General features: G+C 36.9%; 2 protein-coding genes across 6 annotated transcripts in view; both read right to left on the minus strand.

Moving 5' to 3' along the window:
• LOC124183794 (NAD(+) hydrolase sarm1) overlaps positions 1-26,747 on the minus strand; it is a 183,075-nt gene that overhangs the window by 138,137 nt on the left and 18,191 nt on the right. Inside the window, exons 1-2 of one of the 5 annotated variants that reach the window (XM_046572796.1) lie at positions 2,355-2,556; positions 938-1,211 (exon numbers count right to left, since the gene is read on the minus strand). The exons of 2 other annotated variants lie outside the window; for them this stretch is intronic. In XM_046572796.1, the coding sequence (XP_046428752.1) occupies positions 938-1,036 (99 nt within the window). In that variant the 5' untranslated portion in view covers positions 1,037-1,211; positions 2,355-2,556. Of the gene's footprint in view, positions 1-937; positions 1,212-1,983; positions 2,171-2,354; positions 2,557-26,747 lie in introns of those variants that run through there. 2 more of the 5 variants (XM_046572795.1, XM_046572793.1) reach the window with 2 other exon arrangements.
• Positions 1-26,747, minus strand: part of LOC124183800 — a 94,085-nt gene that overhangs the window by 54,427 nt on the left and 12,911 nt on the right. The gene's annotated exons all lie outside the window — the stretch shown is intronic.

Consider the following 26,747-nt stretch of genomic DNA (forward strand, 5'->3'; position numbering starts at 1 on the left):
AATTATTATACCACCGTGTATCGCTTACCTCTAACGGGGGTAACGATCGTTTTTCCTGCACGGGTAGCACAAAGGTGGATAAATTGCTAATACGAAAGGAAAAAAGGAAGAGAAAAATCGGGGCAATGCTTACGAAATGTTGCAATTTCCTCTTCACGGTATCTAATCTTCGATGACTCGAGAGAGAATAACTGTATATATTATGCAATACGTCCGTCCATCCATCCATCGTGTTTAATTGACTGTCGTTTCTGTAGGTTTGCTAGACTAACTGAGATTTCAACATTGCATTCGTCCAATAACACAACGTTTCACATTTTTCCTCTCGCTATTTTTGTAACGACTGGACAGGACGGAGATGATTGACGAGTTGAAAGAAAAGGGGGAGAGAAAAATTCTGTCAAATATACATCGGAGACTTCAGACTATAATGTATAACGATGTTGCTTGAATGAAAAATAACGAAACAAGATAAAATCGACTTTTATTCCCCGTTGAAATTCTAAAAACCTCTTTTCAACTCGGTCTCATCGGCAAAAGTCACGCATATTAATTTTTCTGTACCCTTATCCAAACAATTGACGATCTTCGAAAAAAAAAGATATCGAATAAAAACTTTCTCCCATTCACTCTTCATGTGCGACAGTCCGATAAGGTTGAACAGGAATAATTACTTATTCGCCACTTTTAAAATTGTTTGAAATTCAGCCAAACCACCATAAAATCATAATTCTAAGAGTTTTTGCGAAATTTAGCTAGGCTAACGTTACTGTAACTTCAATTGCCGACAAGTACCAACCGCGGTACTCTCACATAGTCGAAACTCCAAAGCACCATTGAATTTCGAATTTGAAATTCTCAATCGCCGTGATTCACGACCGTCGTCCATCCATATTTGACTTTAAAATTGTTTTGTTTGCGTTAAAAAATGTCTTACCAATTTGTTCCTGTAGTCGTTGGTCGAATGTCCGACATGAGGAGCAGTGACGCTGCGTCGAAAAGGTTTGAGACCGCGAGGAGGAACGGTGGTCTGCATTTTAACTTTATACTCGGACTTCCTCTTCTCCAAGACTGTTATTTATACAGTATTTTTACAATCACTATCACTCGAACAATCCTTCTTGCCAACTTTCCTCCCACTTGTTCACGATCATTTAAGGTTCCCACCTCGCGAGAGACGATTACTGACAGAGCACCATGACGACCCCGGACTGCGGAAGCGATATCAATAACGCGTTTGATCGGTAGAATCGCTCGACGAATCGATCCCAGCGGCGATCAATTCGCTCAATTAATTAATCGACTAATTGGAAGGGAGTCGCGTATACGAGACGTAAGACACAAATTATCATCCAGTCTTCGCGTCTCGTACGTAATAAAAGCATTTAACGTATGTGATATGGATGTGTCGTACTTGGCGCATGTTTACGCGTGCATTAACGATATAATTATAGGCCCAGCGTGTTTGTAAACGGAATACCGATTGAACAGCTGAGAGCTGTACGATTCGTACATATTATACCCGTTAGCGGACAACAGGTGAGTATCCATAACAAGTCGTATATAATATGCGCATGTGTAACGAGCAGAGTTGGTAAACTGTAACTCAAGTGCGCAGTTGTTGTACCTACGCTCGGCTTTTACTTTACAGTAAGAACTTTACGACAAATTTTGCGGAAAGAGAATCGTGGTAAGTGTAAAAGTTCTCGCCACGTTTCTATCCAATTATCGATCATTTGTTTTAAAAAATTATAAATTGACGGCACGTATTGTGAATTTATCGATGACTGAGACCAATTGCCACACTGAGAAAAATTTCATTTGTTACAGTAACTGGAAAAAATTCAATTTTGTACAAACATATGCAGCCAAAAATGTTAATCATTGAGTTCAAGGTCAATAACTGGGACACTCGCCTCGCTTGTGTTTAAAAAAAAGAACGCAAGTCAACCGAGAACCGGTACGATGATTTTATATTCATACAATCGATTGACGAGATGCAGGTTAGATCAGTTGCTCGCTATTTTACCCGATCTTCTAAAATGTTAACGAAGTGTTGCGTCAATCTCGAAGTGTTTCAGCGGGTCAACCGAAAAACGATTGATTGTGTTTCCCGGAAGCAATTTCGTTTCCTTTACTCCGATTGAATGAATTTAAATTCACAGGCGTGCGGCCGATATTCTACGATTGGAAAACGAACGATCGGTGAGGAAATCGGTGTCACGCGATCGGCGAAGAAAAACACCGATCGTCGGACGGAGCGACGATAATCCGCAGTGTTTCGGAGCAAAAACATCAGGGTGAACGATAACCGAATGTCACAAATGGCACTGCACTTCACCGTGTAAACGCACCTGGATTTCGGAGCGTCGTAATTCCGCGTCCGGCAGCCGATCTCGAGATCACTTATCGGCGTCGCGACGCCGGCGTCCAATGGGAAAATCGCCGGTGTTTGCGACGAATATCGACAATAAAATGCCTAAGAATATACACGGAGGAAACGACGAAAAGCAGCCGGAGGATCGCAGGAATCCGGCATGGCGTCGCGGCCTGCACTAAACCGACGAGTCGTTTGGGACGAGGTGGGGGCAGACCGAGAACGACGACGACGACGACCGGAAAGTTGGAAGGGGGCAATATTAGTTCGAGATTAGAATGTCCCGGCTGCAGGCTACCTGCCTTCTCTCAACGTTTGCTTTTCCCGTCCCTCTCTTCGATCGCTTTCTTCAATTCCGCGATCATGTACTGATTGTGAGAGAAATTTTTAGTTCCGGTTACCGCTCAGTCCTCGACTGTTTTCATTCTTTACCACAATCGAAAAATATACTTTTCCCTGCAGCTTTGCTTCTGACGTACTGGAGGACAATCAGAAATTTTCACCAATGAAAATTACGATCGCCACAATTAAGCTTTTTCACTTGAATTTATAACTCCATTCGCTCCTGACTTTAATAAACCACGTGAATAAGTTTTATGAATTAACTTGATCCGTGGGGCCGTTTTCTTGGATATCAAATTATCTGCTCAGATTTTTTCACATTTATTTATGTAATGTGTCTCCAACTTCCAACAATCTCCAAGCTTTTATCGTGATTTTCAGTTATTTTCACCGAAATCACCGAAAACGCTGTAAAATCATTGGACATCGATGGAAATCACTTGGTAAGGTGGAAATTAACGAAAGGACACATAACGAAACAGAAATCATAACGGAACGTTAATTAATAAATATCATTTGGCGATTACCGTGAGACTTGCAACGATTTCAACGATTTCCAATGTTTGCAGTGCGATTTTTGTGAAACGTAATTTCGAGTGATCGGTAAAAATTTCCAACAATTTCATTTACCTCAATCGATTTCTCACTGTTCCAAATCATGTTTTTGTCGCTCAAGTGCCTTTGATTTCAAATCAGATTTTCAACCGTTGAATTTATAACTTCATCGAGTAACTTTATCCCAGAGTTCCTCGTCAGTATTGCATTGGTGGCCAGTTCTCGGTTTAATTTTTCATATTTCTTTTAATCTTACTCTATCCGTTATCTCTAACTTAAATTGTATTTTATCTCATCCCCTGCTAAAACCTAAACCTAGCATTACACTCCCCACTGTAATCTGCTTTAATTTGTTTGACTTTACCTATTTTAAGTTATTTTTCCTGCACAGAGAGAAATTTTTATTGCCGGTTACCGCTCAGTCCTTAACTATTTTCATTTTTTACCACAATCGAAAAATATAGTTCTAGGTACAAAATGAAAATTAGTTTTCTAGCCGTTACCAGAAATTCTAGTATCCGTTGCTATTCTTCCTCATTACGATCACTGCGACTAGATTTTCGCGTAACTGTTGCGAAAATTTAATGCTCGTGCAACAATAAATTGACGTTAACGCCTTGTTTTATTAAAAAAGTAGAGTAAACCGAACAAACTGATTTTGCGTCGCAGTTATCAAAAAAGGATCGACAATAGCGCAAAATTGTTACGCGTACCTCGTAATTCTAACAATATTCAAACAGTTTTTTTTAACGATATCTGTTTTACTGAGTTTTTCTATTTACTGTACTTTTATTCCTCAATCATTTACCAGTTTTGTGATCACAATTCCCTTTGTAAGACAGGTTTTATAGACTCTAAAACTTGTTTCAACATAGATTACTGTCCTACAATTTAAGAAATTCGAGAATTTCAATTCGTAACTTTTCTACAAATAATGTTACTTATTACGCAACAATTAACTGGCTAAGTAGGCTCTGGAATAATACTGACGATTCAATTTACAAAGCTGTACAAACCTTGCGACGTTTAAACGTCTATTAAATTTATCGACTGCAACTTTTTATCATTAATCTTCGTTTTTTTATTTTTAAGTTCATCAGCCGAGATAATGTCTTTTATATTTTGTGTACAGTTTCTTTGTAAATAGACAGTTTCGCCCGTTCATCATTATAAATATATAAATAAATAATTATCCTAATAGTAACCTGCGGAGGTCTCTTCGAAATTACAGAAATAAGAGATACCAGAAACATAAATAAATGTTTGGAACCGGTTCAAAGTTGTTGAAATTTAGTGGATTGCTTTTATTTCAGACTTCACGAGGTATTCGAATTTTATTCAAGATATTATTATTTACGAACACACCAAGACACTTTTTTTTATCATGCCGGTATAGTTGAATATTTCATTTTAAAACATTAAACCGGTATTGATCATGATTAACAAATATTGAACCGACTACTGAAAAAAGGAAATCTGTTTCAATGACTTTGGACAAAATGTATTCATCTAACTACATTATGCCATCATTGGAGAGAAATCGCTTGAATGAGAAGAATAATAATTTAATTTTGAAGCGATCTAAACTGTAACACCGGTATCCAACATTTTGTTTACGATTCGGGCATTTTATATTTCTTGTATTTTGAATCAAATATTTTTAGAGCTTTCAAAATATGAAACAATTTGGTAAATATCGAATGTACGACTATCTCGCAATAAAATGAATGAGAAAAAATGGATGTTCAACCGTCTAACAGTAGCGACCTTTTCGATTATTATTTAAGAATAATATACAGCCATGTTGCTTAAAAGACGCTGGAGGTTACAATTTTTATTAAATTTATACTAAGGAAATCGGAAAAAGATCTATGAATGTGAATTTGTGAAAATATCCGGAGTTTCACATCATTTTTATAATTTATCAATTACCCCTGAATAATTAACGTTTAATCTTTACTTCGGATGCATTTGCGTGAAATCGCATTGTTTAATTTTCCGTGCTTATTATCAGTTCGACCGCAGATTCGATAAACATTGATTACGCACTCTGACTTTCACTTTATTTTTAGAATTCATCAATAATCCCTGAGTAATTAACGTTTAATCTTTACTTCAGATGCATTATTCACATTTCAGAAAATTAACCAAATGTAATCGATACAGAATGTACGATACGATTACACACGTCAAAGCCTAATTTCATTGTTTTTATGTTACAATCGATATAAGCCAGATTAATTGGTCCAGAAATGAATTTCAATACAAATGAGATATTTTTAATGCGCGTTGTTTATTGCACATATTTTTTCATTGTTTGTTGTTATTTTTCCCCTCCTACAACCGATCGAAAATCAATATCGTACACACCGATATCAATGCATCTTCGCGATAAGAAATAGTCCGAAAATTATTTACACACCGTTGTTATCGTTTCGAGATAAGGAAACGAAAACAAATCTTCGGATGCTCAAAGTCGGTCATTATCCGATAACTCCCATGAATTTTCAGACGCAAACTGCAGAAGGAATTGAAAATCTGATAACTTCTAAATTCCGCGATCGGCTCAAGATTACATGATTCGTTCTCTTCGTTCGATTTTCAGTGTCTATCTGCTAAAGTAATTCTAATTATATATATTAAATAATTTTTTCTCAAGTGTTCGGTAGCCGGAAACAATTTTTGTCAAAAAAAAATTAAGCTGATAATTTCTCAGCAATAATTTTCGATGCTTAATCCTACGTCATTTTTACCCCAACCTTACTGTAAGATTAAAAACTTGCGGAAAAAACTAAACTGTCAAACATATTATCAGCGTCTATGTTACTAATTTAATAATAATAAATAGCAATTGAACAAAGCACGGAAATCTTTCATATATTTTCATGATCCCAAATGTGAAAATTTGACGATTTATTTCAGTCTTCGCCGATATGACCGAAACGTTTTGTCGGCTGACTGCCTTCTCGATCGTTATGTTTAACAATTTTTTCACCACGATATCGCAACCTCCGACATAATAAACAGTTTGCTACTTATAGGCATGCAGGTAGAACCTGTAAAGAAACTTAGGTGGAAATAACCGGCTGACACAAAAGCTGGTTTGGAACGAATTTAACGCGGAGACAAACGTCACAGCAGCAGCGGCTCATCAGCACTGTGTAGTTATACGATCTGTTCAAAAATATCGTAGTATGAGAAGATCGTCACACGATCCGCCGTTTCACCTACCGCAGTGTTGAACGAAACCCTCTTTTTCTACTTCTCTCTCTCTCTCTCTCTCTCTCTCTCTCTCTCTCTCTCTCTCATTGTCAGCAGCCCACGGCACAATAAATGATATTCTATCTATCTATCTATTCATCTCTCTCCCTCTCTCTCTCTCTCTCTCTCTCTCTCTTTCTCGCAAATTTAATTGCGTCGCATCGCGTAAATGTACAGGAATGTGTGTTTAATTGTTTAGACCGTGTCGTTGTATGCTTCATACAAATTGTTATTATACATATGCATATGCGACAACGATTTTTTGGCAAGATTACAAAGTTAAAGATGTACCTACAGAGTGAATTGTTACCGACTAAACGATCCGTCGTCTGCTACAATTTGACCCGTTCACTTTAGAAATGAAAATATTTACTCAAAACGCTTTTATTTGAACAAAGTAACACTCTTTGAACGATTTTGAGATGTTTTGGACATGTTTCAGAAATCAAGTGTTTTAATTTTTTTTTTTTTTTTTTTTTTCTTACACAAAATTTGCGCTTTTCGCGTAATGTGAGAATTATTGTACAAAATAAACAGCGGCATTAGATTTGTCTGAAAAATTTAACCCTGTTTCATATACTGGACAATTATTCAATACTTGCAGTGTATCTCGGGAAAATCGTAATAAAAAGGGAAAATCAAGATTGTACACTTTAGTGTAGAAAAAAGCGAACGGGTTGATGCGCATGCGCTAGAATTAGAGAGCAGTTGTTTACCAGGGCTACCAATCGTCACGAACGTAACCTCAAAAATTTTGACAGCTCTCGCCGGCAGTTGTTTTCGAAGTAGTGAATTTTGGCAAATGACAGATAATTCGGTCGTTAGAAACTCGACTTGAGAAATTAAAACTGGACAAACGCAACTTGAGTTAATAAAGTTGAGTTAGGTTAGATAACATTGGGTTAGGTTAGGTTAGGATAGGTTTCTTTTTAGGTTAGGTTTAACTTTTCGTTTCTTTGTTTTTTGAGAAAAAAATCTGCCGTGAATCTTATTTTGATAGATCGAATTAATCGCACCTCATTCTTTTTGTAAATAAAATATCCATAAATTTTCCAAACTTGAATGTTCATCTGATTCTTCAACTTACCAAAAAATTCATTGTGATCTGGAGTATAATTGTTTGGAAGAAACAAAGTTTGTAAGAAAAAAGTTTCTACACTTCTGGCCGAAGAGTCAAATCTTTGAGTGATCAAGTACGAATCAAATGAATATAACTGTAATTTTTATGAGGAAAGCCACGTTGGATTTTCCGTTTCTTTGAAAGTCAATTAAATGATGTTATTATTTCGTCGATTATAATGAAAATTCGGTGCAATGTTGCGAAAGCGAATGTTTAACGATGCTAACATGACGTTAAAAACGTGTTCCAGCAAATTCGTTGAAAATAGTCTTATGAATATAATGAATTACCGTAGTGTAAAATCGAATTAATTTATTATTGCACCAACATCAAATAATCACAACAATCACGAAACAATTACGTAAGTAATGGTGATACAAAATAGATTTTTATTGTTATACCTGCGAAGCTGATTTTCATTTCTTACCCAAAACCATGTCTTATTCGTTTATGGTAAATAATGAAAATAGTTTAAGGATTGTACAATAATAAACACTGTTAGTTTAATTTCTCTCATTGTCAGTGTACCATTTGAATAATTCCTTTTCGTTTCATCCTGATTCAAGGATTTCAAGAAATTGATCGACCTCTCTAAAAACCTGAATGCCACATGCCGGTGGATGTTAAAATAATTAAAATTTTATAGGATTTGATTAACGTATTCAAGTATCATCGTATGGATTGATTATTAATTACTCGTTAAACATCTCGGAGTTCTCAGGCAGCGGTGAATATCGCGTGACTAATACCACTTTATGTAAAAGATCAAATGACGTAAAAAACGTGTGCCTTAAATTGAATTCTAAGATTAATAAAGCTATAAGAGCTTTTAAAGGTGGCAATCGATGTAATTTCACCAAAAACGTAATTAAACCAAAATCCGCAATCATTCAATTTCGACATTTTGTAACTCATTTTTAAACAATTCTATGCGTAGACAGAAATATATTGTTGCTTGTTAGAATAACAAGTACATAGTAACAAGCCTCAACGCGACTTCGAAGCCGTTAATATTTAAGACAAAAGATGAGTTCGTAACTGATGATAATAATAATAAGAAAAAAAAAGACACACGAAGGAAGGAATGCAGATATTTTTAGCGGTATTCTTTCAGTCTAATTGTTGTAGAAGAAGAAAATGAGTTCGGTGTCTGAATATTTATTAGGTCAAATTTGTAAAAGCAAAGAGAAACGTGATTTAAATTTTTATAAATTATTATATCGTTTGCATTTCCCATACTTGTAACTGTCGTTTTTTTTCTTCAATGTATCGTTGGAATCTTGTACTAAATGTCTGATTAAATCCACTAAGAAAATGAATAATTTGGTGATAATAATTAAATAACCTCCGCTATCGCTGGCAGGAAGAAAAACATAAAATAAATATGAACAAACAAATAAATGCTCATCCCAGCGAGTAAAACCATGTAACATAGTCAGCTTGTTTCGTTATTACTTTAATTTGATAGAAACCTCTGCCGAGTATTGAAAGAAAGTCATTAATCTTTTAGCGAAAATACTAAAATCGGTTTGAGTCGCTAATTCTTTTAAAACGGGAATAATGAAAATCCGTCAACAAATCTTTTCCGACCATATGTGTTTTATAACTGATGTATAATGCGATATTGTGAAAGAGTCAATAATTTGAAACGAGAAAATTGCGATCAACGAGACCGATGTTAAATATATTAAATTGTAATTTATTATTAGATTTTTAATTAAGGTGAACTGCTCCTCTTGATAAAGCAAGTTATCCTGAGAAAAATAGCGATTGGTAATTCCTTCAAAGATGTTTAAAAAATTAAAACCTCGAAACCTTCCCTTTATTCGCATTTCAAAATTATTCGTTTACAGGATAAGTTGTATTACAACACTTCAGGAAATTAAAAGTGTGCTAATATGTAACTTGGAAATTTGTTTCATCGACAAGATTTTCTTCTAATTTTTCAGTCGATTCATGGTGATTTCGATTGAAAATATTGCTCGTTGTTAAATTTACAATTAATACATTTATCGATACTATTGCTGTAGACTTGGAATTGTTGTTATACACCTGCGCACAGGCAGCAGCAGTATGTCAACCAACGATATAAGGTCAGTGTCGTTTGTGCAACAATAATATACCAACAATAAGGACCATGCACACACAATTATTTTCGCATTAGCTGCTGCTTCGCTGGAGTCGCAATATTGCATAAAAACTAAACTTAATTACGAGATAGAAAAACTACCATTTTATGCATCTAGTTCACAGCATTTTTGTTCCAATTTATTAGTAATTATTCAGTTCGAGTCAAACGTTGCGAGTTTATAATCTTCAACATGAGATTCAAATTTGTAGACTATAGAGCGAAGCCAACACGGATCGTAGTTTTCAATCAATTATCGCAAAATATAACTTGCGTTTTGAAAATTCTTTCAATTTGTTTCAAAGTTGCGAGTTCCTGAAGTCATCTCAATTTTTACGACTAATTTACAATAACAATTATACGCTTTAGATGTAATTTTGGCTACAACAATTCGGTTTACAAACAAAGCAGATCGACAATAATTAAAGATCGTCGGAGACGCGGCATCTCAATTTTCATATCAGTAGATTTTACAATTAGAGAGAAAAGTACCGAGAGTGAATTTGATGATTATAAAGTTTCCGGGTAGATTTAAATTTCGTATCTGAAAATCTGTACAAATGTGTTTCAAAATTCATTGCTAATTAAGAGAGAGTGAGAGAGAAAGAAAAAAGTTCGAAATCTTTACGCCAAGGTTTAATCAAATTTAACAATAACCATCAATTTGCTGAACTTTGCTATCCCAATTAACGGAACAACAACGCGACGTCAAGTCTCCGTTTCCAATATCCAACAGCTAAAATGATGGGTTTATACTTTTTCTTTCCAAACATTACGTGAGTATGTATGACATACAGGCATAATTTATAACCGTCGATGACGGTGAAATGACAACGTTACACGATGTTTATACTGTACGATAGGCATCGCGGGTCCGTTATACGCGTAATACGAATAAGACACACGTGTGTGTGGCATATGCGAGGGTAAAAAGTGCAGGGATGTAGGTAAACTCGCCGCATATTACACACGTTACACTTTCACGTGCAGTTTACAAGGCACTTGATACGCTGTCGAAGCTCGCTACGCTTGCGCAATTCGAGTGAATTATGTCACTGTGCCGTGAACCCGATACCGGAACTCAAATTCCCTTCAAAACATGTTTTTTAGATATCTCGACGTTTTTGCCTACTTGATATTCCTCGTAACGCAGCTGTTCGCTTGGCTTGATTTTTATGCACTGAGTACTAATTCGCACTTTGCCTGCTAATTCACAACGCTCGGAATTGTCGTTTGCTTCGATTTTTACAAGCGTATTTACAGTGCGAACGAAAATGAGGAAGGAAATTGAAAAACGGAGGGAGAACAACGAAACGAATAAAATTCATTTTTACTACGCGTTTCAAAGCCATGTACGTACCGGGACAATCTCTTGAAACTTTAAAATCAACCGCGCGTGCGCCAAATAATTCAGTCTCATTGGTCGGCGAAATCTTCACGCGGCGATATTTTTGTTGGCGATGCAGGCGGGCCAACCTACGCAAAATGTCTACGTTTGAATTTTCAAAGAGCGTAAGCATTAAATTCCGACCGTTCTTTGAAGAATCAACTTTCCGACCCGATAACAAATGCTTCCCAAACCTTTCCGAGTCACCACCTCAATTATTTGATATTCTAACCTCGAAAATTCGTATCAACTACGTCGCCGGCAGAAACAGTTTGACAGCTGAAACTCGGGTTGGCCAGCCTGCGTGAACAGCCGATAAAACTCGCGCATGCGCGGTTGATTTTCAAGTTTCAAGAGATTGTTCCGGTATATATATATGTGTATGAATTTTAATAGTAATGAATTGTCAGGCCTTGGATCGACGAACGTTAATGTTGAGAGTTAGAATGGGAAAAGTTAGAATTAAATAAACAAATCTCATGTATCGGGCCTTAATCTCAGTATTTTGATCGTTTGATCGTAATCGTGGTAAAGAATATGTTCTAGAACCAAGACCCAGGAGTTACGAACATCTGCTGCCGAAAAATTTTAGACAATTCGTTTTTATCGTCCGTTTATTCTAGACCCTTTCGAAATTCAAATAACACGAGATTTGTTTTATGCTTTGTAAATTTCAATCAGGATGATTCATTCGATTTAATACCCAGGCGTGTAAAATATCAGTTCATTCTGTTTCTTTCATTTTATGTATACGCACTTCAGAAGCATTATGCAAGGCTTGTTCGAAAGTTACACACAGCGTCGTTTATATTAATGGTGTAATAATGAAGAACGAAAAAATATTCTGGGATATAAATTGCTTCCTATTGTCCGACTGTCAAGGGATCCTTTGCTGCATTATTGCAATTGACTGCGGTAATATTAATATATTTCACTACAACGCAGTGCAGCTCGAAATGTCAATGCTAAGGATTGGTCGGCATGTCGCACGCGTCATCCAACCATTTTGAAATTCAACTAGAAACAAACGGACGGTTAGCCACTTACCCATCAGTTTGGGTGTGAATTCGAAATAAGTACGATTTCAAAAGATGTCACAGTATTTTTCAACGATTTCAGAGAATCCAAAATATTTCAAATAAGAATTCAGAGATATTCGAAGATTTTATAATATTTTTGCAAGATTTCAAAAAACCTGAAGAGATTTCATATGTGATTTGAAGGGTTAAAAGGATTCAAAGATTTTAGATGATTTTACAAGGTTTTACAAGATTTTTATCAGATTTCAAAAAATTTTCAAAGATTTTGTGAGATTTCACGGATATCACGCGAGTTCGAAGATTTCAGAAATTTCTGATGATTTTACAAGATTTTAAGGTAATTCAAAAGGTTTTATAGATGCCATGTGTTTTACAGATTTCAAAGACTTTAGACGACTTGAGATATCACGAATAATTTCATAAGATTCCATGCGTGGTAAAGGCCAGATTTCAAGTGTGGTAAACCCCTGAGAGACGAACAATTAAACAAGAATCGATATCTCTCGATATACGAAAAAAAGGTACGAGTACCAAATAATTGAAACGTACCGTTGGTGCCAATTTCGAAAATTTCGAAGATACTTTGACCGGGTATGTCCAGTTCGTCCAAACGAAACGAACCTTCGAAGTGATCGCTAACAAAATTTCGAAAGTATCTCTGAATCCGAGTGCAAAAAACCACGCGAAAAAAGTTTCGAAACGGAGAAAATTTCCGCGGTCTGAATGCCAAGCAGGGATTTTATAACGCTCGTATAAAATTTATCGCCTGTTGTGTGTCTGGGTAAACGGATGGGAATTAAACGCGACTCTATAAAGAGGCAAGAGGTAAAAAACGTGGTGAGTAACCTGGAGTAGGTTATAATGGTTCAGGCACGGGAGACAATGGCCTGGATTGTACCTTGACCCGGCTACGAAGTCCTCGAAAGACATTGCGTCCATTTTTCACGTTCATTATACGAACCAGAAAATTATATGCCTGCCTGCCTGCCTACCTGCCTGCCCACTTGTCATCCGAACCAAGCTTCGTTGGGTTCGTTTTTTCCGCTGATGTACGCCTGTGACTCTTATCACATACGCACGTTACTCATGACGCTGTATGGAATTGTGAATACCTAGCTTTGTCAGAGATTTTTCAAAAACGGGATGGAAAGAGAGAATTGAAATAGTGGGCATTGTCGTTATTATACACTTGGTTCAATCAAGCGAGAAATGCTTCAATATCGGTGAAGAGGAGAGTAAAATTCGGCGAAAAATACCTAGATTTTTAATTACGAAGAAGAGACAAATTTTGATCAAATTCTCTTTCGCATTTTATATTTGAATGCAAATCGTTTTACGAAAAGATTTTTGATTTGAAGATCTGCGACAACGTGTAGGTATCTGGTTAAGAAAGTGTCCGAGTCTCGAAATTATTTTTACCAGATTTTCAATTGTTTTTGTTTCAGATTCCCAAATTTCAACATAATCACGTTGCGGAATATTTCAGCGTCATTTTGTCTCATAACGTACTCGGAAAATCGTAAAATTTACGAAGCGATCGGCACAAGTGTACGATAGTTCCGCTAGGCTGTGACTCGGGAGCTTTTTTATAACTGCGCCGCAATTACTTCAGAACGGGTAAATCCGATCAGCCTGAAATTTCGAGTATCGTTTCGTGTCGTTACGAACTAGGCTTATGTGCGACGGACTTTTGATCCATCGTTCCGTTTCTAAAACACAAGTAAAAATGTTACTTCAAATCAAGAGACCGGTAAAGTAAAAAACTTTAAAGCTCTGCCAAATTTCAACGTATCAAAAATCCCTCGCACAGAATCCTGAAGTCTACCTTGACCACCAAAATAATTCCAAGATTTTTATTTTCATACACACCGATCGGCTCGGATCGTAATCACAGATTTGACCACACTTTGTCGGTGATCGGTACTTTAGTGGCTGCGGAAGCCAAAATTTTGCTGCTACAGCGACGCTTTTTTTCAAACAAACCCAGATATTCTACAATTGAAATCCGTATTTTTAATATTTGTATCCGTACATGTCAGTGAAAATTCTGAAAAGTGTCAAAATTTTATGGAGCTCAACACTTACGATACCGCTCACTGAATCGATGGCATGATCTACGAAGCTGAATAGCAAAAACTATCAAACGCAGAACGGATCCGAAGTTAACTATAAAAGTCGATGAAATCCTGGATATCGATGCATTCCGCTATGTCAGAGAATTTCGCAACACGTATCATTTCTAACGTCTCAATTCCCGTTTCTCTGCATCATCGATGTAGCTAAATTGTATTATTTGAATGGATCGTAATCGGTAATCGAAGCGTAACCGTCGATTGGGTCGAAGCGTGGCTAATCTTACCGATGTAGCACACGACCAAGCCTCAACACAGCTTTCCATCATTGTTGGTACATACGTAACTCGGTATAATTAACAGGTGTCGGAATCGACGATCGTGCCCCTAATAGCCTCGCAATTACAGTTATTAAACCTTCTGTTCTAGCTCGACGAATGCTCGAACCATCGCACGCACCTTACGATCGGCTTTCTTGTATCATACTAAGTGTTCTTTGATTGTTCGATCGCCTTTAGCAAGATCGTGCGATTTAAAATACCTGTTACATGTAATTAGTGCGGATATGGGTATCTATCTGCCGGATGAAGGCAATGTTCTGATGTGGAATGGAAGGTATAATAACACAGCCGAGTTAATACAGGTGTCGTGGATTGGATTGACTCTGACTATTATTTATTTACGAAATTACCAACTCGCCACAATAATTTAACGCTACTACTTACAATAAGCCAAAGTTCTTGAACACGACTTACCTGAGATGATCCCGAATTTTTGCTCTTTTGGTTGAGCTGGTATTGAGAGGAGATGAGCTTTTGAAATAAAAGTTATCACTCTACGATGGCTCATTTTATTCGGAAGTTACAAGCTCGCTGCAACCAATTGTGCTTTTTTTCAGTCGACAATTCAATATTGTTACCGGTCGGTTGTAATGGATATCGATGCAAAGTTATAACGTTCAAAATTCACCGATGTCAGAATGATGAAAAAAAAAATAAAAATATTCCAGTGAATTTGTAGAAAATATTCTTCTGTATTGAAACGAACCGACGTTGAATAGAATCGAACGAATCTACTACATTTTTAATAATTTTCACACCAACTTGAAATCACACATGAATATCTAAAATTTCCTTTATTGAAGAGATCTTCGAAGCTCAAGATGGAGAAATTTTTTAAACATTCAATGCATTTTTATCTTTTAATAAAATGAATAAAGAAGTATCGAGTTTTGGCCAACGAACCTCTTTGAAGAGAAGCAAAAAAATTACTCCGAATCACTCTGAATTCTTAAGTTTTCAGTATCATAAAGTAATAGACCATCGAGAAGAGTATATTCTTCTCCTTTTTTAGTAAGCAAGAAAAATTAGTTACCGCAAGTATGAACCTATTGATTGATTCATTTGTGATCGTTAAATTTTTATTCACGTTGGATGAAATAATACTTACTGTTAGAAACACGACTGACGAATAAGAACGAATACACGCATTGTAACCGGAATGTAAATTTTTTGTTGAATTAAAAATATTACCTGCAATTAATAGAATTAAATATCTCTTTCATCTGTATCTCAGCTGTTTTTTTTTTTTTTTTTTTAATTCACCGATGACAAAATTTAATGGTTACAAAATAACAATTTGACAGGTTTATATACGAATAATTTATCCCGTTTTTCAGTGTACCTTTTGCCATGTTTATTGCAAAGTTCAATCACAAAGTAACAAATGCGCTGAAATTAAATTGGTGCCTAATTGAGGTTTTGTGGTCCGAATTTTCATGACAGTAAACTTCATCGTCAAAAAATCTCGAATATATATAATTTGTGAATCGTTTTAGGAGTCAAAGTAGTTACAGAGTATAAAAGAATATTCTATACACTAGAATAGAGAAAAAAAAAAAAAAAATACAGTGGAAGGAAGGTTTTGTGAAGTCAAACAAATGCGGTTTCATTCAATAACCCAAATCACAACAGTTCCGGTTACTTTCTTGTCTAATAAAATGATAATTCGTCGAATAAAAAATACGTTTCTTTCGCTTATTTGGTAAACGCGACAAATCCTTTACCGGCTTGTTCCCATAACAGTTCCCGAGTGAAACGAGAAAGTTGGGGTCGACTTCAGGCCCTAGATCGAGCACGAACGAAGTCCGATCGTGGGCGGAGAAGGGAATTGGGAAATAGTGTCTGCCCTACGGTTTATGATTTTGGACGGATCGGCGCGGCGCAACGTGACATGAAGTGTCGAAATTCAACCGAAACCTACTTGACGTATAACACACAACGTCAACGGACATTTGAGTGCAAAGTAAACGTCTCGTTGGGCGTAACAGGCGATGCGATACAACCGTGTCAAGGGTTATCGTTTTCCGTGTTTGATCTGTAATCGATTTCTCGAAATCACTTGTTAGTCAAGCCGCACGTCTGCACGTTTCAAGGAAGCATCGCGGATCAAACCCCAATCGCACCCTGGATTCTACGTTACCTCCCCTCTTCCTGCACGCCAAATTATCCTCTGGATCGCGAAAAACTTCGAGAAAAGAATTTCGCAAGGAACGTGAGTGCAGAGTTGCTAAAATGAAACGGGGTATATATAGGATCATTAGGGTGGACCTTATTCAGGGTGTCGATGAATTTTTGCCAGACCATCCCCCACATTAACTTCAAATAATTCGAAAACAATCGCCTAATTTTTTCAGATTTTTACATCGAATCTAAGATAGTCCGCGTTGTGATCGAAGTTTCTTACGGAAATTAACATGGGCAAAACTTTTTTTCTCAGTGTATATTTTATTGCAAGAGTAATAATGTTCCAAATAATCTGTCACCGCGAGGTTTTGGTGAGAATTAGTGCTACTATCTGGGAAAAAATACACATCATCGTACCAGGCAATCTAGAAGAATTACACAATCTCGAAACTTAACTTTTTTTTATTTATTTAGAGGAAGTGCAATTCGTCTAGATTGCCTCGTACGATGATGTGTATTTTTTTTTTTCATATAGTTTCACTAATGCCGACTGAAACCTCGCAGTTACAGATTTACAGATTTACAGACAATTTCGATGATTTGAGGTGAAGACCTGTAAAATACAAATTAGAAACTGGTGTACACAAGGAAGATTAAAAACATTTTTCCGCATGTATTTAAAATTGCTGACTAAATATTTGTCGTGCAGTATAATTGAGTTGCAGGCTCTCAAGGCTCTCTCCGTTCCTCTCCTTAGATTACACACACATTAGGCATAATCAGAGTGGTTTCCTAACGACTGCACGTTCCATCGTCTGCTTAAGTTTAACGCGCACGCGCTGTAATTCACTAGCGACTATTTGCCAGAGCAACCAACCAACAAATAGAGAACGCGATGGATGTAACCTCAAAAATTTTGACAATTATCAGTTGAGCTCAACTTCCATCGATAACTGCCAAGATTTTTGAAGTTAGATTTGTCGTGATGAGAGAAGACAGGGTGTACTTTTTCGGCATCTTGAAAAATACATACACCACGTGAAGATTTCCACATTTCAAAATGTGCGCTAAGCAATCTCGAATGTGATTATTAGTTTAAAATCCAAGATGGCTTTTATTGGTTACTGGATGCGATTGGTTCTTAGAGATGGCTGGGCAAGAACACACCTCGTCTTTTTTTATCACGACACTTATGACGGTTGGTCACCCTGGCAGAACACCGTTTTCAAATTGTCGCGCGTGCGCATTAAAATCAGCAGACAACGAAATGTGCAGTAGCTAGGAATTGACTCTGTATGATTGGACACAGGTGTGCACCGTGCTGAACATTGCAACGTGCACAAGATTCTTCAACCGAGCCCATATCGGGCCGGTTCTTGGCCTCGAATCGGGCTGCACCCGTAGATATCATGATCTTTGCGCAACGCCTTATGCAAACGTTTATACATCATGTATACAGTACAATGTGTATTATACTGCCCCGTTTAACCTCTCACCTCGTCCTCCTCTCTTTGTGCCTGAACAATTTTTACACACTCATGCATGCGGATCGCCATTCAACATGCAAATCGAATGCGTGTAATTCATCGCGGGTCGCTCTTGTCAGGCGATGTTTGAACGTAAATTGAAACGTTTTTGACAGCTGACTTTCGGACGCTATTCATGATTTCGTGCATCTCGCTTGCAGCAGTCAAATACCCGCGCTTTCCCCTATATACAGAGTATTTCCAAGTAAAGGCTGTAGGAAGTTGGGTTGCATACCACTAAGGGGAACAAATATCGGTAAAACAGACCTACCGAGTCATTATCACTTGAGTCAATCTCTCCTAAACATAATTGATTATCTTAACCAAATTACGTTTTATTGGTCGACTATTCAACTCCCAGAAAAATTTTCTTTTCTCAGAAAATTTCTAAAGACTGTTTAAGCTATTCGAACCACATCTGAAAAAATTACATTTCCACGTCCTTAAAGTTTTCCCATGAAATAATTCCATTTCGATTTCGTTTTTTTTTATTCTGTCTCTTCAGATCGCGATTATTCCAATCAAATTAGCATAAGAAATATTGAAATATCTCCAGCGATTATCGTATAATACCTGGAACAAAAATGTCGACGATACCTTTATACCTCTGTGACAGCACAGTAGAAACGGTTTGACAAGTAAATGGGCACACATATTCAATCGAATGACAAGCCAACTTCTATCACGACGGAGAATGTCTTCTCACCGATCGACGGACAACAACATATGAAAATCATGGGTACCTTATGGCTGTACACACGCGCATATGGCGTAAAAATATAACATGGACGTGTAATGCAAATGCAGGCACATCGCACAAGCGAGTTGTGTCGATAACGGTAAACACGCGGCGTTTTGTAAGCGCGGTAAAAATCTTACGTTTAAAAATCAACGTGTACATAGACGCAATATAATTCCCGTCGTTGCAGCTGCAGCAGCGGCAGGATTTACGAGCCTTCGAACCGCCTCTAAAATCCGATGTTCAATGACAGCTGGGTAAGTACACACGTCAATCTTATAATCCGTACAATCGACCGCATACATTATATTACATTACGTGTGTGGATCTGAACTCGCGGTACGAATGCCAGAAACTAACCAACAGGATTTAATTTAATGCCAAGTGAAATTTTTCAGGACAACAGCTCGGCGGATGTATTATTGCGACATCGTTTCTCTTTTCATTTTATCGGGTCTCGCGGTGTGGATTTTGTCACAAGATGCGACTCTGAGAATTTTTAATACTCTTATTTTTCAAACTCGCGAGTTATATTCCGAACACTCAGTATTATTGCCGATTTGTTAAATTGTTACAAAAATTGAAGACAATTGGACGGGTATTTTTTTTTTCTTTTTTTTTTTCATTTCGTCTCCTTTTGATTTGTTTTCAAACTTGGGATTTTATGAAATCAAGTTACATTTTTGAAGTGCGGTGTATTTCTGAAATTGTCAAAACCAACTCCTCATTTTTTATACACCTTCGAAGGAAATTGGACCGGTCTCTGTTCTGTTCTTTTCCATTTAGCTCATTTTTCATTTATCGTCGAGAGAAACTAGTTGTTGTTAAAATTTTACAACAGCTCTTTATATGTTTTACAGTCAAACAAATGATTGCTGTGTAATTATTATTTTTTATCGATCAAATTCTATTTTGAACTTGAAACCTTGACTTGGAATAAAAAGTTGGATTCGACTTTCATACATTCTTTACTAAAAAAATAAGACAATGTTTTTGATAGTTGAAAGCCGCATCAAACAGAATTAATATTCCACTCTTTTCTGATTATTGACGATTGATTGCTCGTCCCGCAAATAAGTAAATTTTGATAAATTTGAGATTCCAATTTCGGATCTGCAGCATAAACAGGTCGCTATAATATTATGTAAAAATCTGGCACCTTATATGCAAGAGAATCGAGATTCAGGATGGGATTCACGTCACTGTCCAAGTTATATACATACGCAATACATTCTAGCTGATCTTGTACGATAATTATTCAAACAAATGCAGCGATAAATAAGAACGTTTGAAGAGACCGCCTCATAAATATTTATACCAATCAACGATTTACAGTCGTTTATTCACCGTCAACGATTGGTCAATGCAAATTGAGCAGGCAGTCCTCACAGCCAATTCCATTTCAGCTGTATCGCGATGATTAATCGCGTTTAATTGCAAGAAAATTAACACACTGATAGAAGAAATAAATTTGAAAAGCTTCCCCACAAAGATTTTACTCTCAAATGGTAGTTACGTTCAAATTTTTTCATACAATTCTATTGGGACAGCAAGTATACAAGTAAAAATAAAAAAAAAGAAATTGCATCAAGGATTCAATTATTATTAATATCGGTACAATTTTTTAGAAATATAAAGAGCCTTAAATTCGTGTATTAAATTCACAATTCTGGATAAAACTTGACGTTTGTAAGGTTTTCATGGGTTGGACGTTACCTCGCGAACGGATATTAGCACTTTCTAATCAGTTATCAGGTGTAATTTTCGATTTTCATTTTAGATAAATAAATTTAGTATTTATTAAATATGCACGCTCTAGTTTTTTATCAGACGTCAGAGTCTTATACAAAATGATTAAAGGCACAATTACAGATCAGAGCAAAAATAAACCGTGATTTGATAAGAGACGTGGTCTTCCGACTAAATGTATCGATCGTGATCGAGAGCCAAACTACGCTGCACGGTCGGTAAAACAGAATCCATGCTCGAAACTTGTTGCGAACATAATGCCGAGAATCACAAGCTCGACCCGGCGTAAGAAAAGACGCTTCGAATGCTTTCGTACCGTTTTTTGTACCAAGTGATTTGAACCTTTCAGTTACCAGCTACAATGATGCGCGAATAGATGGCGCAGTTTTAAGAGTACGAAACCATGCTTATTGTTAGCTAAGATCTTTTCGACCTATTACTTATATTTTTACTGTAACCACCTCATTATCGACTAAAAGAAACTATGAGAATTAATTATTACCTATTTAAATTATTCTATGGCTCAAGTTTAATTTGTGTTCTTGTGCTTTATCTACTTTGAAAAGTAAATTGACGTCTTGAACATTTCAAATTTGACGATTTTTCTGCAAACTCTAAACAGGGTTCTGGAAAATCGCACGTGACGTTGACTTCAAGACTTTGATAAATGTTTCGTTAATTAATTACCACAATCTTGTTTACGCTAATTAATTAGAAAAACTTTGGTAGATTGTCGACTGCGGTTTTTTGCAAAATAAACGAAACGGTCGACTTAACTGTAGACTGAATTTTCTAGTCGCTGCAAATTGTTATAAAAGCGTTTTCGGACGATACGAGTGAATTTTCTCGCATCATTTCTGACTTGTTTACGAGTGTTTTCGGCTGGTCACGTGATGCAGCTCTAGCAAAAACGTAGGATTTGCAAGACAAGGTGTAAAAATAAAAAATCTCGGTAGGATTCGAAAGCCTTTCGCAAAGATGATTACTACGCGCGGGTAATGCAAAATATACATCGAACCGCGCTTTAGACTTAGATTGCTTTAGATTACTTTTAAATTAAGATTACGACTATTGATCAGGCGTATCTCAAATGCGCCGACAAAGTATCGATATGCCGGCGTATAACAAGCGTTATACACATAAGCCATGCAGGATAATTGCGAGGAAACGGTAATTGCGGTTAACCGAGCTGTATACGGAACGGGAAAACAAAAATAAATACGACGGTAATGAATTTCACACGTCGGTTAAATCGGTAGCGTACAATTTTGCGATAATTAAGCAATCGACGACGTGTTTGCCGCGAAATGTAATATTCACACTGAGAGAAATTTTTAGTACTGGTTACCGCTCAGTCCTTGACTATTTTCATTTTTTACCACAATCGAAAAATATAGTTCTAGGTTGAAAATGAAAATTAGTTTTCTAGCTGTTGCCGGAAAGTCTGGTATCCTTTACTATTCTTTCTCATTACGATCACTGTTGCTAGAGTTTCTTGCAACTTTTGCGAAAATTTAACGCTCGTGCTAGGATAAATTGACGTTAAAGCCTTGTTTAGCTAAAAAAGTAGAGTAAACCTCACAAACTGATTTTGCGTCGCAATTAGCAAAAAAGTAACAAATGAAATTTTTCTCAGTGCAAACCGATCACGGCGCGGATTGTTGCCTCTCCGTATTTGAAAAATCGCTTGATCACTGCACGTTGAACCTCGTAGATCTTGAGATCTAAATGCCGTGCAGATTGTCGATAGAAGCCCTGAAACCGATGTGATAATTACATTCCACTCTCTGAGTGTAAGTAACGTGAAATTAAAGTGAGAATGCAACGATTCGCATTTTATGCGCTTGTGTTGTTGCATTTACAGCACGGTTATGGATAACGTTATACGTTAAATTGTACAGCGTGTACAGAACCGGGTGATCAATCGGTATCCGTTAGTTTCAGAGAATAATTGATAAAGTTATTCTCGGAGTTATGCCAAGGCTGATGTGTGCTCGTTTCAATCGTATGTAATTGCATGGTTATGAAGTACCGGCAACACATTTATACAAAGAAGAATCGCTGCACTCGGTGCGGAATATAAAGATCATACGTTTGCGCATACATCAGCTAACGATGAAAATCAAGATTCCCAAGTTTTCCCCGAGAACAGGATGCGTACGTCCTATAATTAAATTCTTACACCCAAAAATCCTTAATTTCTACGCAACTTCACTGCAGCACACTGAGAATAATTTGACTTGTTACAGTAACTAGAAAAATTGAATAACAGAGGTATCGTTAAGAAAACTGTTTGAATATTGTTGGAATTAGGAAAAACGTGGTACGCTTTCCCATATTGCGCTATCGTCGATCCTTTTTTGATAATTGCAACGCGAAATCAGTCTGTGAGGTTTACTCTACTTTTTTAACTAAACAAGGCTTAAACGTCAATTTATCGTTGCACGAGCATTAAATTTTCGCAACAGTTGCAAGTAAATATAGCAACACTGATCGTAATGAGACAGAATAGTAACGGATACTAGACTTTCCGGCAACAGCTAGAAAACTAATTTTCATTTTCTACCTAGAACAATACTTTTCGATTGCGGTAAAAAATGAAAATAGTCAAGGACTGTGCGGTAACCGAAACTAAAAATTTCTCTCAGCGCAGTAGTTTCTGCTGGCTGTGGCGTTTGACTCTGAAACGTTGCAATTCCATGCAAAATTCCATTCATATTTGCAAATTTATAAACTAAAATAAGGGCGCAGAGTATCTCGATATAAGAACATTCTAGATTGCGTTGCGCTTCCGAGAAAGCCTCGGTCAGCCGTTAGGGCAAATTTTGATTCCTTGATTTCATCTAAATCGGCGTCTAACCACAGCCACATTATTTTCCTTGTTTTATTTCTCACTAATCCGATGACTTTCCAGTGGAAATCCTGTTTTACGATTCCAATATGCATTGAAAATGCATTTCATCCGAATGGATATTTTACTTGCCAAAGGTTAGATAACCGTTTGCTTGACCGTTTACTTGTGATGTTCCTGGCGTTCACCGCAAGTTTTCACGAGCCCAAAGAAAATTGGAAAATAAAAAACAACGAAATTTTATTGAGAATTGACGAATTAATTTCGCCAAACTTCGACCTTCTTGACAGGATCGGTCTCTTACCCTATTACTCGGGAAAAAAGTTTATCTACCGTTACCAAACTTGTATTTTCATATGGCGAAAGATGTATTCATTTATTATTATCGAATTGTAGTCGAACCAAGTAAGGACCGATTAAAGGTGTAAACGATTAACAAACCGTACATGACTCGGTTAAAATTTGATTATAATAACGGAACCGCTGATAACAAGCATTGCGTGGTAAGGTTGAGGGAACGACGGAACGTGCAACCACAAAACTCGCGCTGTTCAACTAATTCACTGTGTGTACCGAATTTGAAAAAAGATTAGGAGTTTTGCGATAAAACACGATCCGTGTGTTGGGATTGTTATCGGAATTCAAGTATGATTGTGCTAATAATAAAACCGGTTTTGCCCTTTGCCATAAGTAGGAGGTTTTTAATGTAGTTCGTAAAGCGAAGTTCTGCAGACGTCATGTCGGGGGATCGTCGAGCCCTGCTGATGATGGTAACATTACTATCTGGTTGTCTCGTTTTCGCTGACGATGATTTTGAAATCCAAGGTGAGTGACAATAAACCGGCGCTCGGAGAAAAAGTGATACGAAAAATCTAAGTAAGTACATGCCACTGTTATGCGAATTTTCACGTCGTGATTCCCGCATTATGGGCGTTGGTTTCATGCTTTATTCGAACATCCCAACAAGGATGAAAAATTCCCATCGAGCGATTTTCTGAAACATTCTAACAACCACGCTACAAACTTGCTAAATATCTTTACAAGAAGATAAGAAATAATCCGAATTTTTGCACAAAGCAGAAAATTTTTCGAAAATAACACTTTTCACAACTATTGATACGATCGGAACTGAATGTTTCCTCAGGCGACCAGAAAAACACTTGTGTTAGAATGATCAACGGTTCTAGATTTTCTACAAGAATTCATCAGACTTATATAATCAATATTAGGTACAGAATTATGAAATACAAATCATAAATTTCAACCGTTACGCATCAAACTTCACCTTCAAATAATTCACCGAGAGAAAAGATTTACAACGTTTCACCAGAATCCCGGAAAACCTTACCATTCTGAAAGTTCCGAAACGCGGTAAACGTTGGCACACGCGAGTCCTGAACACTCGGATAATGCTAATAATGCGCTACTTTGTTTCGAAAATATGAGAAGTTACAGAAATTCATAGTTGAGAATAGGCGAAACAGACATCGAGGTCTGAGAAATGTTCCTGGATTAAATCGTACGACTCTTACAATTAAATGGTCGACCGAACATCCAAATTAATCACGTGTTCTTGATCCCTTAAGACGAATCCCTGAAACGAATGACGAGGTGAATATCATCCTGCCCCACTAATTCAAGATTAGCGATACTGTGAGAATCCACAAGGATCCTGACCAGCAGATAATCATCTTTGACCGATGTTGAGTAAGAAAACGACTTTTAGCCGTCTTTCAGGCGCTGCGGGACAGATATCAGCCAGAGATTAGCACGTAACAGAACGAACGGTAGTAACGATCACGCTTGTATTGCCCTGGCGCCATATGCGCAGGATATTTCTCTCGAGTGAAATAATGTACAGAGCGCAATTGGCAGCGAAAGAGTAACAGGGATATTTCGCTTGAAATAAGTATTCATATTGACAACAATATAATACAGTTTGATGTGCGACAAGGGCGGAAAGTAGGCGATGCATGAACAAGTGGCGTTTGCGGCACGAGTCGAGGGCAAGTGATCCGAATGGTCTTGAAAACTTCGTATTTTTAACGAGCATCTTCCGAATATCGAACAGCATTTTTTCATTCTTTGAGAAACATTTTCATTACTTCGGACGAATCGGAAAGCAAATAAATCAACGTATTGGACAGAAATTGTTCCTTGTACTTTATAACAGGAAAATAGAATCCTATTTATTCCACTCAACGTCGGAGTTAAAATCCTTATTGTTAGTCATGAGATTATTTACTGTTAAATTGTAGACTCTTGAGTCAATCTTCGTGTATTTTGTAAAGGTATATCGTATATCGTACATCCACTTTTGGGTCAACCTTTGTACGTGTTACACACGTTTATCGTAAATTTTTCATTACGTAAATCTTGTACATCGGCCACTTTCAAACCACAAATGATTATCTTGCTGCTCTACCGTTGTCAAGTGTTACTGTGAATAATCGTCAACGACTGGCGTCGTTACACGCCAGACAAATATATAACAGTCGGATTTTGACAACAATTCGCAGGTACAATAAACTTGTATATTCCGTCCAATTCTTCTTTCTATACCCCTGGAAATTCAGATTCTCCCTTCTCTGGGTCCCCAAACGTACCTCCCTGTGAGTATAGTCTAATTGTTATTCGTTTATTATTATTTATTAGCCGATTGAGCTTAATCATTACTTGGTTTCGTTCATTTCGATAATTAACTGGCGCCCTCTGCAATAATTTATTCTGAGCCTCGACGGAAACTGACCCAGGTTGCGTCGAGTGGAAGCGATTGAGAACTAAACAACGATTGAAACAAAATTTATCGGATTAAGTTCGATAGTTGACACAAAAGCAAAGGGAGTAAATAGCTTTTGTCTTGACTTATAACTCTGTGAGTTTGAATCAGTGAATATTCACTGTTGTGTATTTTCTGGTAGGACCGGAATAAGGACGGGTTGAGAAATAAAATGTACACCGGACGTAATTGTTCAATAAGTTTCATCTATTTATGTTAGAGGTAACCATAAACGTTCAGGGGGTTTGTACGAGTCCAGTGCCAAGGTTGAACTGACTGTCGATGTATTAATTTCTCCCTCGCCAGCTTATTACCAATACTAGTTTGATATGTACGTTTACATTGCTTTGATGAGT

This window comes from Neodiprion fabricii, chromosome 5 (assembly GCF_021155785.1).
Source record: "Neodiprion fabricii isolate iyNeoFabr1 chromosome 5, iyNeoFabr1.1, whole genome shotgun sequence".
In the NCBI taxonomy this organism is placed as follows: Eukaryota; Metazoa; Arthropoda; class Insecta; order Hymenoptera; family Diprionidae; genus Neodiprion; species Neodiprion fabricii.